The sequence below is a fragment of the Mustela nigripes genome, chromosome 9, assembly GCF_022355385.1.
Source record: "Mustela nigripes isolate SB6536 chromosome 9, MUSNIG.SB6536, whole genome shotgun sequence".
Lineage (NCBI taxonomy): Eukaryota > Metazoa > Chordata > Mammalia > Carnivora > Mustelidae > Mustela > Mustela nigripes.
The window spans coordinates 21531099-21550601 of NC_081565.1; the positions used below are offsets into that span (position 1 = coordinate 21531099).

Consider the following 19503-nt stretch of genomic DNA (forward strand, 5'->3'; position numbering starts at 1 on the left):
CTGAATACATGTGTATTTGATACTGTCGCCGTCCTATTTGAAACTTCTCTGTGGCCTTCCGGTACCCTCAGGAAAGCAAGGGATAATAAAAGGCCCTTCGTGAGTTGGTTTCTGTTGACTTATTTAGCTTCCTCCCTCTCATCATTCATTTGGCAAATACTAAGTGTTTTCTACTGTATATGCCAGGTGTTAGGGACACGCTAGTGAATGAAAGAAACATCTAGTTGGGAAGACAGGCATTAAACGACGAGGCGGATAGCATCCAATTATAAATTATAGTAAGTGCCAAGATAGAAAGGGATTCTATGGGAGAATATATTTGAGGACTTGATTTCAACTGAATGTGGGGTGTAAGGAAGGCCTCTGTGGTGTGTAGGGAGTAGCCAGACAGAAAGATGGGGAGATCATATAAGACACAGCAGATTGTGCAGATGTTCTCAGCTGGAACAGCATGGGATGACTTCAGGGAGCTGAGGACCACCTAGTGCACCCAGTGATAGGAGGGATAGGAGGTTAGGCATTGGGCAGAGGAAACAGGGACTCCAGTGGGCAGCAATTTGAAAGCTCATGTATAAATAATTGTGATGTGTGAAATTCTGTGATTGATGAAAACTTGTATTGATTTTCAGTTGTGTGATTTTTGCAGGCTATCCTGCAAGGTAGCTGGTAATTTGTGGGTAAATTGAGGGTAAGAGAAAAGTTTTAGATTTCTAGTGACATATCATTAGAGTACATTTGCTATTTTAAGGAGAACAAAGTTTGTTAGAATTCTACTTTATAGCCAAATTTATTTTTTTAAAATTATTTATTTATTTATTTATTTATTTATTTATTTATTTATTTATTTGACAGACAGAGATCACAAGTAGGCGGAGAGCCAGGCAGAGGGAGAGGAAGCAGGCTCCCTGCCAAGCAGAGAGCCTGATGTGGGACTTGATCCCAGGACCCTGAGATCATGACCTGAGCTGAAGGCAGAGGCTTAACCCACTGAGCCACCCAGGCGCCCTATAGCCAGCTTTAAATGTAGAATTAGAATTAGCTAGAATAGCTAGAAATTATTAAGACTGACTGTACCACTTACTGACAAGTTTGGATTGGAACTCTCACAGGTAGGTGTGTAAATTCGTACAACCATTTTGGAAAACTGTTTAGAAATACTCTAAAGCTTATTGTATGCGTATTCCATGATGCATATCCAGTGCTGAGTTTATATAGATCAGAAATATGTATATATGTACACTAAAGGTATATCTGAGAATATTTATAGCAGTATTCGTAATAGCCCAAACTGGGAATCATCTGTCCATCAATACAAGAGTGGCGAAATTGTGGTATTTCCTTACTAGGACAGTGAAAGTGAACTGCTATGAGCAACAGCATGGCTGAATCTCAGATACGATGTTGAATAAAACATTCGGACACATGAGTTCACCTTATATGTTCCATTTACAGAAATTTAAAAATGGTGTTTGAGGGACGCCTGGGTAGTTCAGTTGGTCAAACGTCTGCCTTCGGCTCAGCTCATGATCCCAGGGTCCTGGGGTGAAGCCCTGCATCGGTTGGGGGGAGCCGTCCCTGCTCAGCGGGGAGTCTACTCCTCCTTCTTCCCCTGCCCCTTCCCCAGCTTGTGCTCTCTCATCACACTTTATCTCATAAATAAATAAAATTAAAAAAAAATAATGGTTTTTGAAGTCAGGATAGTGGTAACTTTTGGAGGAAGGGGGGGTAACGAGCAGAGGTGCATGGGGTACAGATAGGGCTTTTAGAGTTCTAGTGTGCTTATTTTATCAACATTTATTGGGCCGTGCACTCTCAATTGTACACTTTAGTTATGTGTTACACTTCAATTAAAAATTTATTAATGAATAAATAAATATAGATGCATGAGTAGTAAGAACTGATATAGACAAGATACCATAAACCTGAGGCTGGTGATCCTGTAGGTTTACTGATGGGTTAACAGTTACCTAGTTGTCCACGGAAGGTCGGTTCAGTTAATTTTTAAATTTTTTTATTTTTATGGGTTTATAGAGGGTTTTAGATAGTGGATAACCGAACTTAGGAAATTAATATTTAATATGATTATATTTTTAGAAGAATTAAGTCATTAATTTATTTAAAATAAAAAAAAATTAAACATGAAAAGAGAATATGTGATTATGGGCATGATTGTCACTAATGATTTCCCATAGAGTCCTTCCAGGACTCAGCCTAAATTAGATTGTTTGAAGAGGGCTGTTTCTTTTCTTTCTTTCTTTTTTTTTAAGATTTTATTTATTGGGGCGCCTGGGTGGCTCAGTGGTTTGGGCTGCTGCCTTCGGCTTGGGTCATGATCTCAGGGTCCTGGGATCGAGCCCCACATCGGGCTCTCTGCTCCGCAGGAAGCCTGCTTCCCTCTCTCTCTCTCTCTCTCTCTCTCTCTGCCTGCCTCTCTGCCTACTTGTGATCTCTGTCTGTCAAATAAATAAGTAAAATCTTAAAAAAAAAAAAAAAGATTTTATTTATTCATTTGACAGACTGAGAACACAAGTAGGCAGAGAGGCAGGCAGAGAGAGAGGGGGGTGAAGCAAGCTCCCCGCTGAGCAGAGAGCCCGATTCGGGGCTCGATCCAAGGACTCTGGGATCACGACCTGAGCCGAGGGCAGAGGCCCAACTTACTGAGCCAGCCAGGCGCCTCTGAAGAGGGCTGTTTCTTGAGCCTGGTTCCTCCTGATTTTTTTCCCTGTTTTTTGGCTGTATCTTAGGTCTGGAGTCAGGAAGTTGAGTATGTATGGTAATGCAAGTTTCTAGGTCTCTGTGAGGTATCAGTGGTTCTAAGGCTGTCTCGTGGTGACAGACACTTCAGATGAACTGAGCTCAACTGTCAGAGTCAGAAAGATTAAAAGGACGCTCTGGAATTAGATTGTGCCACCTGATGGCTCTATGTCTTTGGACAGGTTACTTCAGTCCCCTGAGCATCTGCTTTCTCACCTTTGAAACAGAAATGATAGTATCATCTCTCTGGTTGTTTTAAGAATCCAATAGGAAATGCAGAGTGCTATGCAGAAGTGTGTTCTGTACAGAAACTGTTGGATAAATGTCAGCTATTTCATTATTATTCAATAAACAGACATAGATTATAGATTTGTTGTTACTCTTAAAATTTACATTGCATTATTGCTTTAGATTCATTTGGTTTTTGTTGTTGCCGGGAATAGTCCTACAACTCTCGTTATTTATTTATTTATATACATATTTTTAAGATTTTATTTATTTATTTGACAGAGATCACAAGTAGGCAGAGAGGCAGGCAGAGAGAGAGGAAGGGAAGCAGGCTCCCTGCTGAGCAGAGAGCCTGACTCGGGGCTTGACCCCAGGACCCTGGGATCAGGACCTGAGCCGAAGGCAGAGGCTTTAACCCACTGAGCTACCCAGGGCCCCCTTGTTAATTATTTTTTTAAAAGATTTATTTATTTATGTATTAGAGAGTGTGAGTGCATCCGAGTGGAGGGAGGGGCAACAGGGAAGGTACACGCAGATGTCGTGCAGAGCACAGAGCCCCACACAGGGCTCGATCCTTCCACCCTGAGATCATGGCCTGGGCTGAAATCAAGAGTCAGACGCTTAAATGACTGACCCACCCAGGTGCCCTACTATAACTCTCTTTAATACTTGCTTTGAGGCTAGAACACACATTACAGAAATGATGGGGAATAGTGTAGGCCTAGCCCTGTGGAACAGATAACTTAAATCCTTGAGTCTTTCTCATGGAAGCCTTTCTAAAAATGTTATTTTTCTTTTCTTTTCCTTTTTTCTTTTTTTTAAAGATTTTTATTTATTTGACAGAGAGAGACACAGTGAGAGAGGGAACACAAGCATGGGTAGTAGGATAGATGCAGGGCTTGATCTCAGGACCCTGGGATCATGATGGCAGATGTTTAACTGATTGAGCCACCCAGGCACCCCTGAAGTTTTTATTTACTTATTTGAGGTAGAGTGAGAGAGAGAGAGCACTAGCAGGGAGGAGGGTCAGAAGGAGAGGGAGAAGCAGGCTCCCCACTGAGCAAGGAGCCCTTTGTGGGGCTTTATCTCAGCACTCCAGGATCATGACCTGAACCAAAGGCAGACACTTAACTGACTGAGCCATCCAGGTGCCCCTAAAAATGTTATTTTTCAATGCTCACTTTCTTACTTCACCTCTCGTAGCAAGATCATGTCACTCTTAGAGTAAGATCGGGCCATTTGACATAAGCCTGTGGTTTTTGCTTTCTACCCACAGGAATTATTATTATTATTATTATTTTTTTAAAGATTATTTATTTATTTATTTGACAGAGAGATCACAAGTAGACATAGAGGCAGGCAGAGAGAGAGAGGAGGAAGCAGGCTCCCCGCCGAGCAGAGAACCTGACTCGGGACTCAATCCCAAGACCCTGAGATCATGACCTGAGCCGAAGGCAGCGGCTTAACCCACTGAGCCACCCAGGCGCCCCTACCCACAGGAATTATTGACTTGAAAGTCTCTCTTCTCTCTTTTCCCACTTGATCTGCTCATTGTTACTTAAAGCTCTTTGGTAGAATCAGATGACCCTCAGATTACAGTAAAAATTCTCCAGCATTTTACCTGAGCCCTTTTATAATCTGGGCTTTGCTTTTATCTCTTATCACTCTGTGTGTCAGTCACATGCTGTATGTTATATTCTTTTAGACGTCATTCCTTTTTATGACTGATTCTCTGCTTGGAAATTCATCTCGTTGTCAGGATTTAGTGTTCTGTCACTTCCTCCCTAAGTCCTCCTTGATCTGGCAGAATCTTTTCTGGAAACCCACTGTATCTTGTCTGTTTCTCATGTTGTCATGTTCCCAGTGTGTCTTAGTCCATTTGGGCTGCTGTAACGAAGCCCTCAGACTGGGTCCTTGAATAGACTTTATTTCTCACTGTTCCAGAGGCTGGGGGTCCGAGGTCAGGGTGCCAACACGTCGGGTTCCTTGTGGAGGGATCTTCCTGGTCGACAGAGGGCAGCCTCCTTGCTGCATCCTCATGAGGGGACGAGAGGCAGGACTCGGATCCCTTCATCCCCTTATTAGGACACCCAGTCTCATCGTGGGGGCCCCACTGCCATGACACTAGGCAAACCCAAGTACCTCCTAAAACCATCAAACTGGGGATTAGGGCTTCAACAGATGAGTCTTAGGGAGACACATTCCACTCGTGGCATGGTTCACAAAGGTTCTGGGGCTGTGCCTCAGTATAGGCTCATATGGGATCCCAGCTTTGGGGGACACAGCATTTTAGAACAAGACCCTAATACTGTAATTCTGTTTCTGGGATATCACATTTATGTCCTTGAAGAGAACAAAGTAGCTACTATTCATCAACCTAAGTAATGGCTGAGAAATGACTTTGTTTTAAAGGTATCAATAATTTCGGGGTGCCTGGGTGACTCGGTGGGTTAAAGCCTCTGCCTTCGGCTCAGGTCATGATCCCAGGGTCCTGGGATCGAGCCCCGCATCAGGCTCTCTACTCGGCAGGGAGCCTGCTTCCTTCTCTTTCTTTCTCTCTGCCTGCCTTTCTGCCTACTTGTGATTTCTGTCAAATAAATAAATAAAATCTTTTTTAAAAAAAGGTATCAATAATTTCAGTTCATCTCTCTCTGTGTTTAGGTAATGGAACTGCTGGTCCATCTGAATAAGCGTATAAAAAGCCGCCCCAAAATACAGCTCCCGGTGGAGACACTATTGGTTCAATACCAGGACCCTGCTGCAGTCTCCTTTGTCACAGTGAGTGTTCTCTCCTAACATTTATTAGATGTCATCAATATATGGGCAAGTTTAGAATTTCACTTTAGACGAATTCTAAAGGAAACAGAAGATGTTTTTCTTCAAATGACTGTTTTTTCCACTGAAGTGGTAGAAGCAGGATAAGGCATGGATATTTACATTGGGCAAAAGGAAGACTGGTGAAATGACTACTCAGGTTTGCTGATACAGAGGAGTGATTTGATTCTTCGTAAAAGGTTATACGAAGCCAGTCTGAACAGAGAGAAGAAAGGAGTATGCAATATGGGCATGAAGAAACAATAATAGAAGAAGCAAAAGAAAGGATAAATGGCAAGGATAGGAAGCTGAGTTTTTAAAAATTCTGTTTCTAATACATTCAGAAAGGTATCCTTTTTACAAGTGAAGTAACGGAGCCTGGTAAGAAATGTTCCTGTTAAATTGTCATTTTCATGAAATGTAGATGTATTTAAACGTGGGTGCCGCGTGATGTTAGCTGATATTTTGTGGCTCTGTTGTTCCTATCATTGAGGCGGAATCTGTTGAGGCTTACCTGACATCTGGATTCCAAACCTTTGGAGCCACCTACTGGGCCAGATATCTTTTCTGTGGCTGCTCTGGACATAACAGCTTCATTACAGATGCTCCTTTCTTCCAGCAAATAGAAACATTGTGTGCCAGGAAAAGTGCCAAATAGAGTGTCTTCCAGAGAATACCCTCGTGAAGCCTATTCTAAAGCGAAGAATCCTTTGGAAAAGCAGATCTTTATCTATGCATAGATCCAGATATGCATTCATGAGTTTGCTTAAAGTCAAGCATTTATATGGATTCCAGTGACGGTGTCATGCCCACAGCACTCGGTTTCCCTTGGTTTGTCATCCGTTGGTCAGTTCCTGGAATGAGGAACCAGAGTGCCACCGCACGTACTAAGGCGGTTGCAGTAATCAGTTGGGAAATGGCAGCCTAGGATTTCCCGGGTGGTCTCCTCTTTGCTGGAATGGATTGGTGCAACAAGCTGGGAGCCCTGATGCTAGTGTGTAATATGGAGGTTCAGAGAGGCCAAATGATGACTTTTTCTTTTCAGTGAAAATTGCATTTTTGTGTGCTTTTCTCTCCCCCCGCCAACTTTATTGAGGCATAATTGACAAAATTGTATGTATTTAAAGTGGAAAAACATGATGTTTGATATATGTATGCCTGAGTGCTTTAGATTAGGTCATGCACTCTCACATGAAGCACATCTCACAGCAAGCGTTTTTACATAAGTAGGGCTGGAATTCTTTCTGAGATGTCAGAGTTTATCAAGCCATAATAAACATGTGATCAACATATGGAGAGAGAATGTGATTTCTTCGTTATAATGTAACTCCCTAAGTTATCAACCGTGTGTTTTCATTGAAATCCTAGAGTATTTCCTTCATGCTCACTTGCTTTTCTCTCATTGTGTTAGAATTTTACTATAATTTATGTTAAGATGGGCTATCCTCGCCTCCCCGTGGAAAAACAATGTGAACTGGCCCCCACGCTCCTTACTGCCATGGAAGGGAAGCCTCAGCCACAGCAGGATAGGTATGGTGTCCTCAGTGACCTTGTCTCCCACCTGCACGACTCAACAGCGACCTTTCAAACGTAGAGTCCCACATTTGGTTTTGCTTGGGCTAATGTGCAGGCTTGAGCTCATTTAGCTGACAAATGATTGAGTTTTCTGTGTTATCTCAACGTTACTGTTTTGGTAATTACCAGATTTCTTGATGTGCGCACATTGAAAGGTGTGCAGAGCTAACAACATGTTTCTCAGTCTAGATGCATTTATTTTGTCAATTATTTTGAAGAGGCTAATTTCATGTGAATGCACAATTTAGTTATAAAGTGGTTTTTCTCAAAACATTTCTGTCTTGGAGGACAGGAAGTTTTAGAGCCGTTTTCTTAAGGAACGGATCACTTGTTTATATTAATATGGGTATTGGAGGGGTGGAAAGGGTTGGGATAACACCCTCAGTTTCAGATTTGGCTCAGAGTTCTGTAGTGTAGCCTGATCGTGGTGAGCATCATTACGAAGAGTGCACAAGCTGGGGAGGGAAGGTGGAGTTAAATGATGGTTTTACTTTGCTTTTTAGAGCACTTGTATTTTTAAAAGAGAGACTACAGTATGGATCTTTACAAATAAAGTTAATAAACAGTGCAAGCACTCTTTGAAGTTTTCATGTGTAGTGAAAGAAGGAGTTACTGAAACTGTGTTACATAAGTTCACACTGGAAATTTTCATATTCAAAATATTGGTTAAATTGATCGGTTTTTAATTTCTTTAGATTTAGAATAACTTTATTTAAATTAACTGTAGAAAAGAAAAAATTTATTGAAGGAACATGTTATAAGTTGAACTATACCTAAAGTTTAATAGAAAATCTCTTTTGGTAACTTTAGATACTGACTCTGAGGGCATTTTATGTACAAATTTTTTCCCCGGTGTTTTTGGTGATGAGCCGGATTGGCTGAATGGCAGTCATCACTCAGTGTACCGGGTTTTCAGTAACAAAGAAAGCTAGGCCAGTTCCTGGATTAGGACTTTGTAAGTTGGTGGTTTTGAAAGTAGGTGGCCCTTGATACACTTGCCACTTCTTGTTATGTGATTTTTGTTCTGTCTGTTATTTACGTGTATAAAACCCGTATTTTTAAAGTAGTTGCAATAAATGTAATTGTTTTTTCAGCTTAATGCATCTTTTAATACCAACCCTTTTTCACATGAAATACCCTGTTGAATCATCAAAATCAGCTTCTCCGTTTAATCTTGCTGAGAAACCAAAGACTGTGCAGCTGCTTTTGGACTTCATGCTCGATGTCCTTCTGATGCCTTATGGGTAGGTTCCAAAATAAAATCCCAGTGACCTTGGCATTGACTGCTTTCACTGTGTGTGGTTAAATGCTATTGTAAATGATCAGCTTTCACTTGAAATTGGTTATGTCTCAGATTTTCCTTTCTGTTGCAGCCCTGACCTCTTCTAAACCCCAGCCCTACTGCTTCTTGACCTTACAGGTGGGGAGCTGCTGTTAGGATTTCAGACTCAGCCTGTCCCATCTTTCCCCATAAAAATAGTTCCTTTTCTTTAATCGCTGTCAGTGCTGTGATGGTTCTGTTAGCCATGTCAGTGTACAGTTATAAACTGCCTCCAGCTTTCCTTTTCCCTGTTGCTAATACCAGCCCCATAATACCCCTTCTCTTCTTGTCTCGTCCCAGAACTACTCTCCCTGCTGCCTGCTGTGTGCTAGTTTCATCTCTGCTCAGCTCTTGTCATGACTTTCTCACCAGCTGTTCTCCAAAACTCTCTACACTGCCAGAGGGAGTTCTGATTTTTATTTATTTTATTTGTTATTTTTGTAAAGATTATTGATTTATCAGAGAAAGAGTGCACGTACACAGGCGCTCACTTGTGCTTGAGTCGGGGGAGGGGCAGAGAGAGGGCAGAGGAACAGACTTCTCTGGGAGGGGGGCTAGATCTCATGACCCTGAGATCATGTCCAGAGCCGAAATCAAGAGTCGGCTGCTTAAGTGACTGAGCCACCTAGGCGTCCCAGGGATTCCTGATTTTTAAAATCTCCCTATTTTTGATCTTACCAGATCTTAAAATCCTTGGGGTATTATTTTTCACTTGTTACATACACTCATATAGTTCATGTGCTCTTATGTCCTTGCCTTTCATGTTTTAAGAGAATACAGTTCTCTCTGTTGAGAATGCCTGCCCATCAGAAAAGAAGGGAAGAAAGAAAGAAAACAACAGCCGAAACAGCTGCTTTGAAAAAGCATCTCAAACTAACGTAAATGGCAGCTGTGTCTGTCTCTGACATAAATTTCTTGCCCTGGGCAGAGAACACTGTTTACCGGGTCCTTATTACACTAACCATCCGTCTTCATTGCCGCTTTGTGTTTTTATCATACTCCTGACATGTCTGTCTTCCCTAATAGATTGGGGACTCCTTGAAGTCAGGCGCTGTTTTATCTAGCTCTGAGCCCTTGCGCCAGTGGCCCAGGTTATGATCTGTCTGCTTCTAGGCTACTTACTTTCTAGGTTGTCTTGCTGCCAGAGATGTTTATCTAAAATGCTGCTTTCATTATGTTTCTTCCTGATCGAAAGTGTACTGTGTACTGTCATCTTAGCATGTGCAGCCTCCTATCCTCTGTCCCCTCATCCAGACACAGGAGGCCAATTTCTTTCCTTTCTGGTTTGCTCCCCTCCTGCCTCTCTAGTTTGGTGGCTTTATTTTCCAGACCTTGAAACGTTTCCACTGTCTCTACCTGTTCACTTCTAGTACGTGTCCTGTCATTTCTTATTTCTCAGTGGTTTCTTTGTCATGCGATAGCATGTCGAATGCTGGCGTATGTTATTACGTCAGCCTGCTCCACACGGCAGAGACTCCGTCTTTACACCACCTGGTATTCTTCGGTCTTGTGCTTAGAAGGTGTTTGGTGTTTTGCATCATGTTAGCTGTTCAGTAATTACTGATTCATTTACTTACTGCCACCAGTCTTGCTTTAACTTAGAAATAAATAAAAACCTCCTTTTTCTAGTTGTTAAATTAGGAGGCAGCCAGAATTGGCAGGTGATGATGGCTTTGGTAAATAAACTTGGATATCCAGATTTAACTTAGCACATAATGTCCTCAATCCAGTTTTTCTTACCAAATCCAAATTTAACTTAGGCACATAATGTACTCAGTCCAGTTTTTCTTACCAGGGGGAATTTGCCTTACTTTTTTAAAAATATTAAAGTGATTTCTTAATAGTTTTCTTAATAGATGGACTTAAGATTGAATGCATATAGCATATAACTTATGTGGAATAATTTACTATGCCATCAGGATCTAAGTGTTATTTTTAATTTTTATTATAATGGGTATTTCATTTTAATATCCAGTCTGATAATTCATTAGCATAGAATTTTAGAGTTTTAAGGGACCTGAGTTAAATTTTTTTTCAAAAATTTCATTTTGTAGATGAGAAATGCCAGTTTAACCGGATCAAAATGAATTTATCAGAAATCTTATTTTTAATTTATAGAAGCTAAAAATGAAGATAGGATGGTAAATTAATAAGTAGCTACAGTGGGCTTTGAATATACAGTGGGAGAAGCTCATCAATCCTGCTTTTCCTCTTTGAATTTTTTTTTCTTTTTGGGATGTTAATGTGTTTGTGTGATAAATGGTTTGGAGGTTTCAGTGGGTTTTCTAATGCAGGAATATAAGGAGAATTAAAGGTGAATTGCAACTTTAACAGAAATAGCGATAACTATAGATGTTCTTTCTGTGCTTTGGATCTAGAATATGTTTTGCTTTTTTTTTTTCTTAGCACTTCTTACAATCAGCTAATCTTTCTATTTGTCAACTTAAAACTCAAAGTGTAGTAGGTCCAAACAGCTCTTAAAGGGTTGTTTATAGATTGAGAGCAAAATATTTATATTCATTGTTGGTAACTGTAATAGTTCATTTGTAACTAAGCTGAACAGATGGACTCATGGTTAATTTGCTAAAGATGTAAATACCCTTTTTTGGATACCTTCAGAATTTTTCTTTATGATGAAATTTCACTTTCAAGTATTCTAGAAAAAATATCTGAGAGAAAGTATATAATTGAATGTATTAAATGTGCATGTAAATGTTTATGTATGTGTTTCAATAGGGAGGTTAAATTTCTCTTTCCCTTTCAGATATGTGTTAAGTGAATCCCAGAGTCGCCAAAATTCATCTTCAGGACAGGGTTCTTCTTCAAATAGTGGGGGAAGTTCTGGCATACCACAGCCTCCCCCAGGAATGAGTTTTTACGCAGCTAAGCGAGTTATTGGTGATAACCCGTGGACTCCTGAACAGTTGGAACAGGTATCACTGCTTTGTTCATACTGGAATTTGCCCCAGTACGCTAGCCTGAGGAGGTCCCCAGAAGCACGTCTGCCGTAGTTCTCATGTGCTCATTCTCTCTAATGAAATAGCTTTGCAACGGCCGATTGACCTAATGTACTCTCTTCATCGTGGCAGTTACTTGTTAAAGCCCCAGGGAAAGGGAGGAGTGGGAAGTGCTCTTCAGTGCTCTTCACTGCATACATGGTTCAAGGGTAAAATACAGCCCGCTTAGAAACGGAGTATGCTTAGCTTCTTTCATTTTCGCTTTTGACTGTAGGTTTAATAATCTAGCTGTTTTGGTGCAGTTAAAATACAATTTATCTTAGATTATTCAGCTTCTTAGGGCTGTACATTTTGTTTAAAGTGAGGAACTCCTGTACTCACATGTGACAATATGGGGGAAAAGCATGACTCCCTTTTATATTTCTTGCTGGGAATTTAAAAATTGGCATTAAGCATTTTATTCTGGATTTAAACAGGACACAGATGTTCTCTGAGCAGCTTTTAAAAAAGACTGGTGCTCTACAGAGAAGTTGCCTCACTGTGTCTGTGTCATCAGGCACCTCAGGGAAGAACAGATGAGATCAGTATGTAATTATTTTGGAATTCAAGCAACATGGGTTAGTCTTCCAATCCTTCCTTTATCTCTCCGTGGCAGTCTCATTGATCTGATATTTTTTCTTTTTGGGAATGTGAGGGACCACTGATCAAAAAGCAGTGTTCCCCAGGAGAGGGGAAAAAGGCAAGTGGGGCATTGCTTCCACTTGCGAATTTATAGAATGATTTGTTCGGTGAGGGTTATGTTTGATTAGATTTGCTTCGTGTTTTATAGATCTTCCTCCCCCCACCCCTTCCTCAACCATGATGTAAGTAAGAAAGAAAGGTAAATAGTACAGTAGTTACTCTTTTTTGGGTGTGAACTCTTTGACAGATACTATGCTGAGCACTTTGAATACCTTGTCTCATTTAATTCTTATAGCAGCCCAAGGAGGTAGAGAAGTCATTTCATTTTGTAAAAGGAAGTGAGGTTTTGAGATGTACCTTGGTCTCACTTCTAGTACTAGGCTTTGAATCTAGGCCTCTCTGAGGGCTCAAGCTCCAAGTGCTGGAGAATAATTGTTAACATTAAATTGTAATCTTGTGTTGGTAATTATTTGCTAATACTTAAGGGCCTCTTCATGTTTTTTTGTCAATTTTATAGTCTAGTGAACCTAATGAACCATTTAGTTTCAAGGATGAAAGAAAATTTTGTTTTTATTTAAATAAAAATGGCTTTTATTTTTTCTAATGACAAAATTATGATAATGTAAAGATTCAAGCATACAGAATATTATAAAGAGAAGTTAAAAATTACCTGGAATCCTGCCACCCTAGTTTGTCATTCATCTACAGCCTACTCCGTGTGTGTGTGTTTGTGTGTATATATATAAGTACAGTTTTACAAATACATTTTTACATATTATATGTTACATTTACATACGTTTACATATATACAGTATTTTTGGTTTGCTTTTTCCATTTAAAAATATGTAAAGTTTTTAAAAAAGTCATCTTTTTAAATGTTTATGTAAAATTATGTGTAAACCACACAAGATTTTACCTAGTCTTCTACTGATGGGCATTAGTACTGTTTTCAGTTTTCTTTGCACATTTTTTTGTTTATATCTTCATGTAGTTAGTTTCCATAACTGTTCTTCTGTAGCTTCAGTAAATATTTGAGTTCTTTCTCTTGTAGCTCTTGCCACAGTAAGTTGTATTGAACAAGGGGAGGGAAGGCAAGCATTTTATGATCTGTTTATATACTTTTTAAAATTGCATCTGTTGTTATTTAATAAATTGCATCTGTTGTTATTTAATAATTATAAGCTCTCTCAATCAAGATTCATATGCATAAGAATTAGTATGTAACTGATTTCTAAAGGTAAAGATAGTTTTCAGGTACATTTGTCCTAAATAGAATTCTTTGTTGTGAAATTCATAGCTCCTTCACATTAATTAGAATCCCTCTTCAGTCTGTGTTTCATTTTAGCCATTCAGTTAGACTGAATACTGTTCGGTTAAAATTTCACTTGCCTTGACTTAGAGTGTGTTTGAAACCCTATTGTTTTCAGTCTGTAAGAATATTGAGGACTGAATGAGTATGTTAACAACAGAGTGGAACTCTATGGAATGTGGTTTAGTTCTTTTTGAACTGTCAAAACAATCCATGAAGCCCTCTATTCATAATGTACCACTCTCTTACCTGCAGGCTCCAAATTTGGACTTCAGTTCAAGGCTTTATCATTCTAGAGAGACTGTAACCTAAGTAGGAAGGCTGTGTATCGTAATGGTCTTCAGGTTGGAGAAACTTGGGTTTGAATCTTGTTTTCATCACTTACTATATGTCTTAATCTCTTAAGCCTCGCCTCAGTTTCCTCATCAGAAAAATGGACTGTTACTTATGTCATAAATTGTGAGGGTTAAATGAATCAATGAATATATGTTACATACAGTTCACTGGCACATTGTAAGCCTGAACAGGAGCTGCTACTGTTGTTGCTATTAATTTCTGGTTGGTGTTGTTTGTCTCATTGATCACTGTTTCTCCCTCCCTTCATTTATCTGCAGTGCAAATTGGGTATAGTGAAGTTCATAGAAGCTGAACAGGTGCCTGAACTTGAAGCTGTTCTCCACCTGGTGATTGCTTCTAGCGACACACGCCACAGTGTGGCAACAGCAGCGGACCTAGAATTAAAAAGCAAGCAAAGGTAAACTACCTCCCTTTTCCCCTTTAAAAAATGAAAAGAGGCCACATTTCTAGAAGCTCACGTTTATTCTTTCAGGATTTTCTGTAATGAGACGTTCAGTTTAGGCAGTTATGAAATACTGAAATATACCTGAGCTGTAATAAAGACAGTTTGCTTAGGAGTGGGATTCTGTATAAGACAAAAGAAGTAAAGCTGTTTGGAAAAACAGTTTAAAACTGGAATGTATTAGAGATGTTACCATGAGAAGTGAGACCTTTGTTGTCTCGGTAAATGCGCTTAAAGAACATATGTTAAGAAGAATGTCAAAGCCCAGAAGCTATTCATTTTTGATTCTTCCTCTGTGTCAAACCATTTACGATTGCTTTTTAATAAAGGACATGTAGGTGTTATGATTAATACGGTAAAAAAACAGGTCTCTTGTAGAGAGGTGCTAAATAACGATGAAAAGATATGCTGAGGGACGCCTGGGTGGCTCAGTTGGTTAGGCAGCTGCCTTCGGCTCAGGTCATGATCTCAGCGTCCTGGGATCGAGTCCCACATCGGGTTCCTTGCTCAGCAGGGAGCCTGCTTCTCCCTCTGCCTCTGCCTGCCATTCTGTCTGCCTGTGCCTGCTCTCTCCCTCTCTCTCTCTGATAAATAAATAAAATCTTAAAAAAAAAAAAAAGATATGCTGAATAAATCTTAATTCACACAGGAGAAAACACGAATAGTAATAGGCTCAGAGAAAATGTTTTGTGTGAGAAATCAAATCAGTGCAGAATGAAACACTCGTGTACCAGTTTGTACCCATTGGTAAATAAAATTGTGTTAACAGTTGAAACTCCATTTAAGTTTCTGTTGAAACTGCTATTTCTACGTTCTGTTGATTGGCATTATAAACTGAAATAATTTTTGGAAAGCACTTTGCAGTATGTAATGAATCATAAAAATATTTATAATCTTTTATGTAAATCTTCTGGGAATTTATCCTAAGAGAGTCATTCAAAAGAAAAAGATTATATTTAGAAAAATGTTATAGATTTGCTCATTATGCCATTTCCTGTAATTTTAAGAAAAATGGAAACAAATTCAAATTTCCACTCTAGGGAAGTAGTTAAGTAAATTAACTGTGTCTCTATATGGAATATTGTATATCTCCCAAAATAATTATGAAAGTAATAAAGCAATGTGTAAATTGTCCCCAAATAATGGCAATTGAATCCAGCAGAATAAAAATGTGTACTGATGTAAAACTGGAGATGTGGGAAGACTTAAAAACAACACAAGAAATTGAAGTTACTTGGTTGAGTCTACGGCCATACCACCCTGAACGCGCCCGATCTCGTCTGAAGTTACTTGGTTGAAAACTATCACAGTTATGGAAGGGTTGTGTTCATTTGTTTTAATGTTTAATGTAATAACATGCTAAAAGGCAGTGGAGTGCATATATTGTAGTTTTTCCCCTTCAAATCCCCAGAAAACGATATAAGTAGTTTTAACCGAGTGAGGAAGGTAACTTTGTAGTCCCTTAGAGGGCAGGTGAGGCAGCCCAGGGGAGGAGCCCGATGTCCTGGGGTTAATCCTGGTGACGCCTGTCACTGATGGAGTGCGCCAAGGCTCCTGTAGCCCGCCAGGCCTTGAACTCTGAGGAATAAGAAAGCTGGACTAGATTGCACTTTAACACCCTGCCCCAAGTCTAAAATTCCTTCATGCTGCTTATAACTGCGTCCTCCTGGTATCATTTTCAAAGAATTTGTTTGGTTTCGAAGTATCAAAAAATCTTTCTCGAAAACCTCTCATTGTGTTTGAGCTGGCCTCATTCTTTACAGCATGTAATGGATTGGATTGTTAGAAATATAAATGTGGTGCTGAAGTATTCTAGTTCGTTTGGATTTTGTCTGGTAGAACAAACGTGTACTTTTTCATAAGAGGAGTTTAACATTTTTAAGAGGTAAAAAGGAAGCTGAGAACCACTTGTAGATATTTTCCCATTTTGCTAAAAGAAAAATCCTGAAGTGTGTGTTTAAGTGATGCATCTCTCTTTCGATCTTTTTTTATTTTTTAACCTGCCTACCTGCTGTACCATCTACCAGTTTTAAATGCATAAGAAAGAACTGTAGAGGGGCGCCGGGTGGCTCAGTGGGTTAAGCCGCTGCCTTCGGCTCAGGTCATGATCTCAGGGTCCTGGAATCGAGTCCCACATCGGGCTCTCTCCTCTGCAGGGAGCCTGCTTCCTCCTCTCCCTCTCTCTGCCTGCTTGTGATCTCTGTCTGTCAAATAAATAAATAAAATCTTTAAAAAAAAAAAAAAGAACTGTAGAAAAAGATACACCCAAATTAGTGGTTACTGAAAAGGAATAGAGAGGGATATGGTATACAGATTATAAATTTCTGTACATTTCTGAATTTTCACAACAGACGTAATTGAACTAGAAAGATGGCAAGGGTTTTGAAAAAATAGAGCAAACAGTGAGAATTATCCTTATTAGTTTTTAGTTTGTTTTTACTGTTAAGTTTTACTAAAGTGTCTTTGTGTTGTCAAAAAAACTCTACACCTGACATATTTATGGAAGGGAAGCAAAGGTGGAGCTTGAGGATTAGTTAGTAGCGGTCATCTGAGGAGAGTATAGGTGAATGCAGATTACAGTAGAATGGTGGAACATCTTCCAGGAGAGGGGCCTTGTGGCTCTCAGAGGAAGAGGCAGATGGATGAACTGTGAAAGTAGAGAGGGATGAGAAAACCTGTGAGAGCAGCTTCAGGAATGATGTTTGCACAGACAGAGTGTAGCTTGGAAGCAGAAGCAACGTGAGAAGGTAGTGTGGCACATCTCACTGGTCAGGTCAAGCCAGGATTGCAGTACTGCTAGGTTTGTAATGTGCCTGAGAGGGGCTGCCGCGGAGGGCGGGTGCCGTTCCCTAATCCTAATTCACCTGATGGCGGGACCTAAGCAGGACTAACGGCAGCAGGACGGCTGTGTAGAATTAGGTGAGGAAACTGCAAATACACGCTGGCCGAGAAGGAAGAGAGAGAGGCTGGGGATCATAGTGACACAGTGTAAGAGAAATGAGATGGGCTGCCAGCTTCTTAGGGTTGAGGCTTTAATGGATAGTTTTTTTTTTTTTTTTTTTTTTTTTGGGTCACTTTCCTTATCACTTTTGGGTTTCCAGGTAAATTCAACAGAAGAAGGACGCTTGCCTCAGTTCTCTTTGAACAAGTGTACTATAGCTGTGCTCTGTCCAAACTGCCCCATGGCATTGGCCTTGAGCATGAAATAAAGTCCATTTTTCTTGTGTGGGTGTCCAGTTGGGCCATGGGTGTAATGACCTGTTCAATCAGGGTGGGATAAGCGACTTGCTGTATTTCTGTTTAAAAACTAAGGTTGGTCTGAATATAATCCCTTTCCTTCTCTTCTACAATGTCAGTTGCTCAGTTCCATTTGTGTATTTCTAACGTTTTCCTTTGGTAACAAATATTGGGGCTGTGTATTGTTTGAAATCATTGAAGTGGGACAAAACAAATAATTTTAACAAGCTGTGTTGAAACCTTCTATATAGCTTGATTGACTGGAATAATCCTGCCATCATTAATAAGATGTACAAGGTATACCTTGGAGATATACCACTGAAGACAAAAGAGGTAGGTTGCTTTGGTTTATTCTCACATCATCATAAAAAGCATTTGGTTGATATGAGGTCAATATATTTGAACTTCTTCTAGTTATTTTGATTTATGCTGAACCTAGACTGTAGGAAATACTAGTTTTAAGCCATGTTATCTGGATGGATTAAAGTCTGGTAACCAGTTTATTTGAGCTGGTGGTTTCAATTCCTGTACTTAAATGATGATACACTGTCTAGATTAGGGTTCCACACACTGCTACTGTGAGTTTTTAGGCTTTGCTGGCCATATGGTTCTGAGGCAGCAACCATTCAGCTCTGCCCGAACATGAAAACAGCCGTAGGCAACACATGAGGAGCGTGGCCAGATGCCACTGTAGCTTCATGGTTACTGAAACATGCATTTCATATAATATTCACATATCCTGAAATACTATTCTTTTGATTAAAAAAAAATCATTTGAAAACATAAACCCTATTCTTAACTCATAGGCTTTATCAAGACAGATGGGCCCGCTGGGTGGTTTTTGTTGACCTCTGGTCTAAAATCTAGGACAGTAGGTGGGTTCTTCTGAAGCCTCCAAGTAAGGTGTTTGCTTAGTAAGATAAATTCTGTTTAGTTCACTATATTTAAAAGTGTGTCCACATTCAAATCCAGACATACAAGGATTATATGTTTGCTTGCTTGCTTTTTCAACCATAAATATTTGTTTTAAGAATCATAATCTCCCTCCTCCCCATCATACTATTTCCAATTGGATTAAATTGAGTGTGATGTGGCAGAAAGAGCAGTGAATTGGGAATTGGGAGCCTCCCCTTGGATTCTAGTCCTTGAGTGGCTACACATCATTGTACTAGGGAGGAGAGATTTGGCTAATCACAGAACTTTTCTTGACCTCATATTCTTTGTGGAGAAAACAAAAGAGTTTGATTAGATCAGTGGTTCGTAGAGTGTGGTTCATGCACCCTTGTCAGGTCATAGGGAATTTTTTTTTTTTTTTTACCGTGTCGATATTTGCAGTGGTGTTGTGCAAACAATGGTGGGTGTCACTGTTGGGTCCTCACATAAACCAAACTATGCCACTGAATAGTACTAGTAGTTATTGTGTTCTTAACTGTCAGAACTCATGGTAAAAAAAAAAAAAGAAAGAAAAGAGGAAAGAAAAACATGGAGAGAGTGAAAATGAAACTCCGCTTTACTTAAGAATATCTTTGATGAGGCGCCTGGGTGGTTCAGTCAGTTGAGCAGCTGATACTTGGTGTCTGCTTGGGTGGTGATCTCGGGTCGTGGGATTAAGTCCTGTGTCAGGCTTCATGCTCAGCGTGGGGTCTGCTTCAGGTTCTCTCTCCCTGTCTTGCTGCCCCTCCTTCTCATGCATGCTCTTTCTCACTCTCTAAGATAAGTAAATAAATCTTAAAAAAAAATAAAAATAATGTTTGATGAAGCAGTAAAAATTACTTGTAGACTGAGAAACTGTGGCTATTGAGGTGTTATTTGGCAGATAATGTTCTTT

At 39.8% G+C, this 19503-nt stretch overlaps 1 protein-coding gene across 4 annotated transcripts in view; it reads left to right on the top strand.

The window, feature by feature from the left end:
- ECPAS (Ecm29 proteasome adaptor and scaffold) overlaps positions 1-19503 on the top strand; it is a 97654-nt gene that overhangs the window by 26812 nt on the left and 51339 nt on the right. For all 4 annotated transcript variants that reach the window (XM_059411081.1, XM_059411080.1, XM_059411082.1 and 1 more), the window contains 6 exons: positions 5644-5760; positions 7208-7326; positions 8466-8615; positions 11457-11625; positions 14254-14393; positions 17927-18008. In XM_059411081.1, the coding sequence (XP_059267064.1) occupies positions 5644-5760; positions 7208-7326; positions 8466-8615; positions 11457-11625; positions 14254-14393; positions 17927-18008 (777 nt within the window). The remainder of the gene's footprint in view (positions 1-5643; positions 5761-7207; positions 7327-8465; positions 8616-11456; positions 11626-14253; positions 14394-17926; positions 18009-19503) is intronic.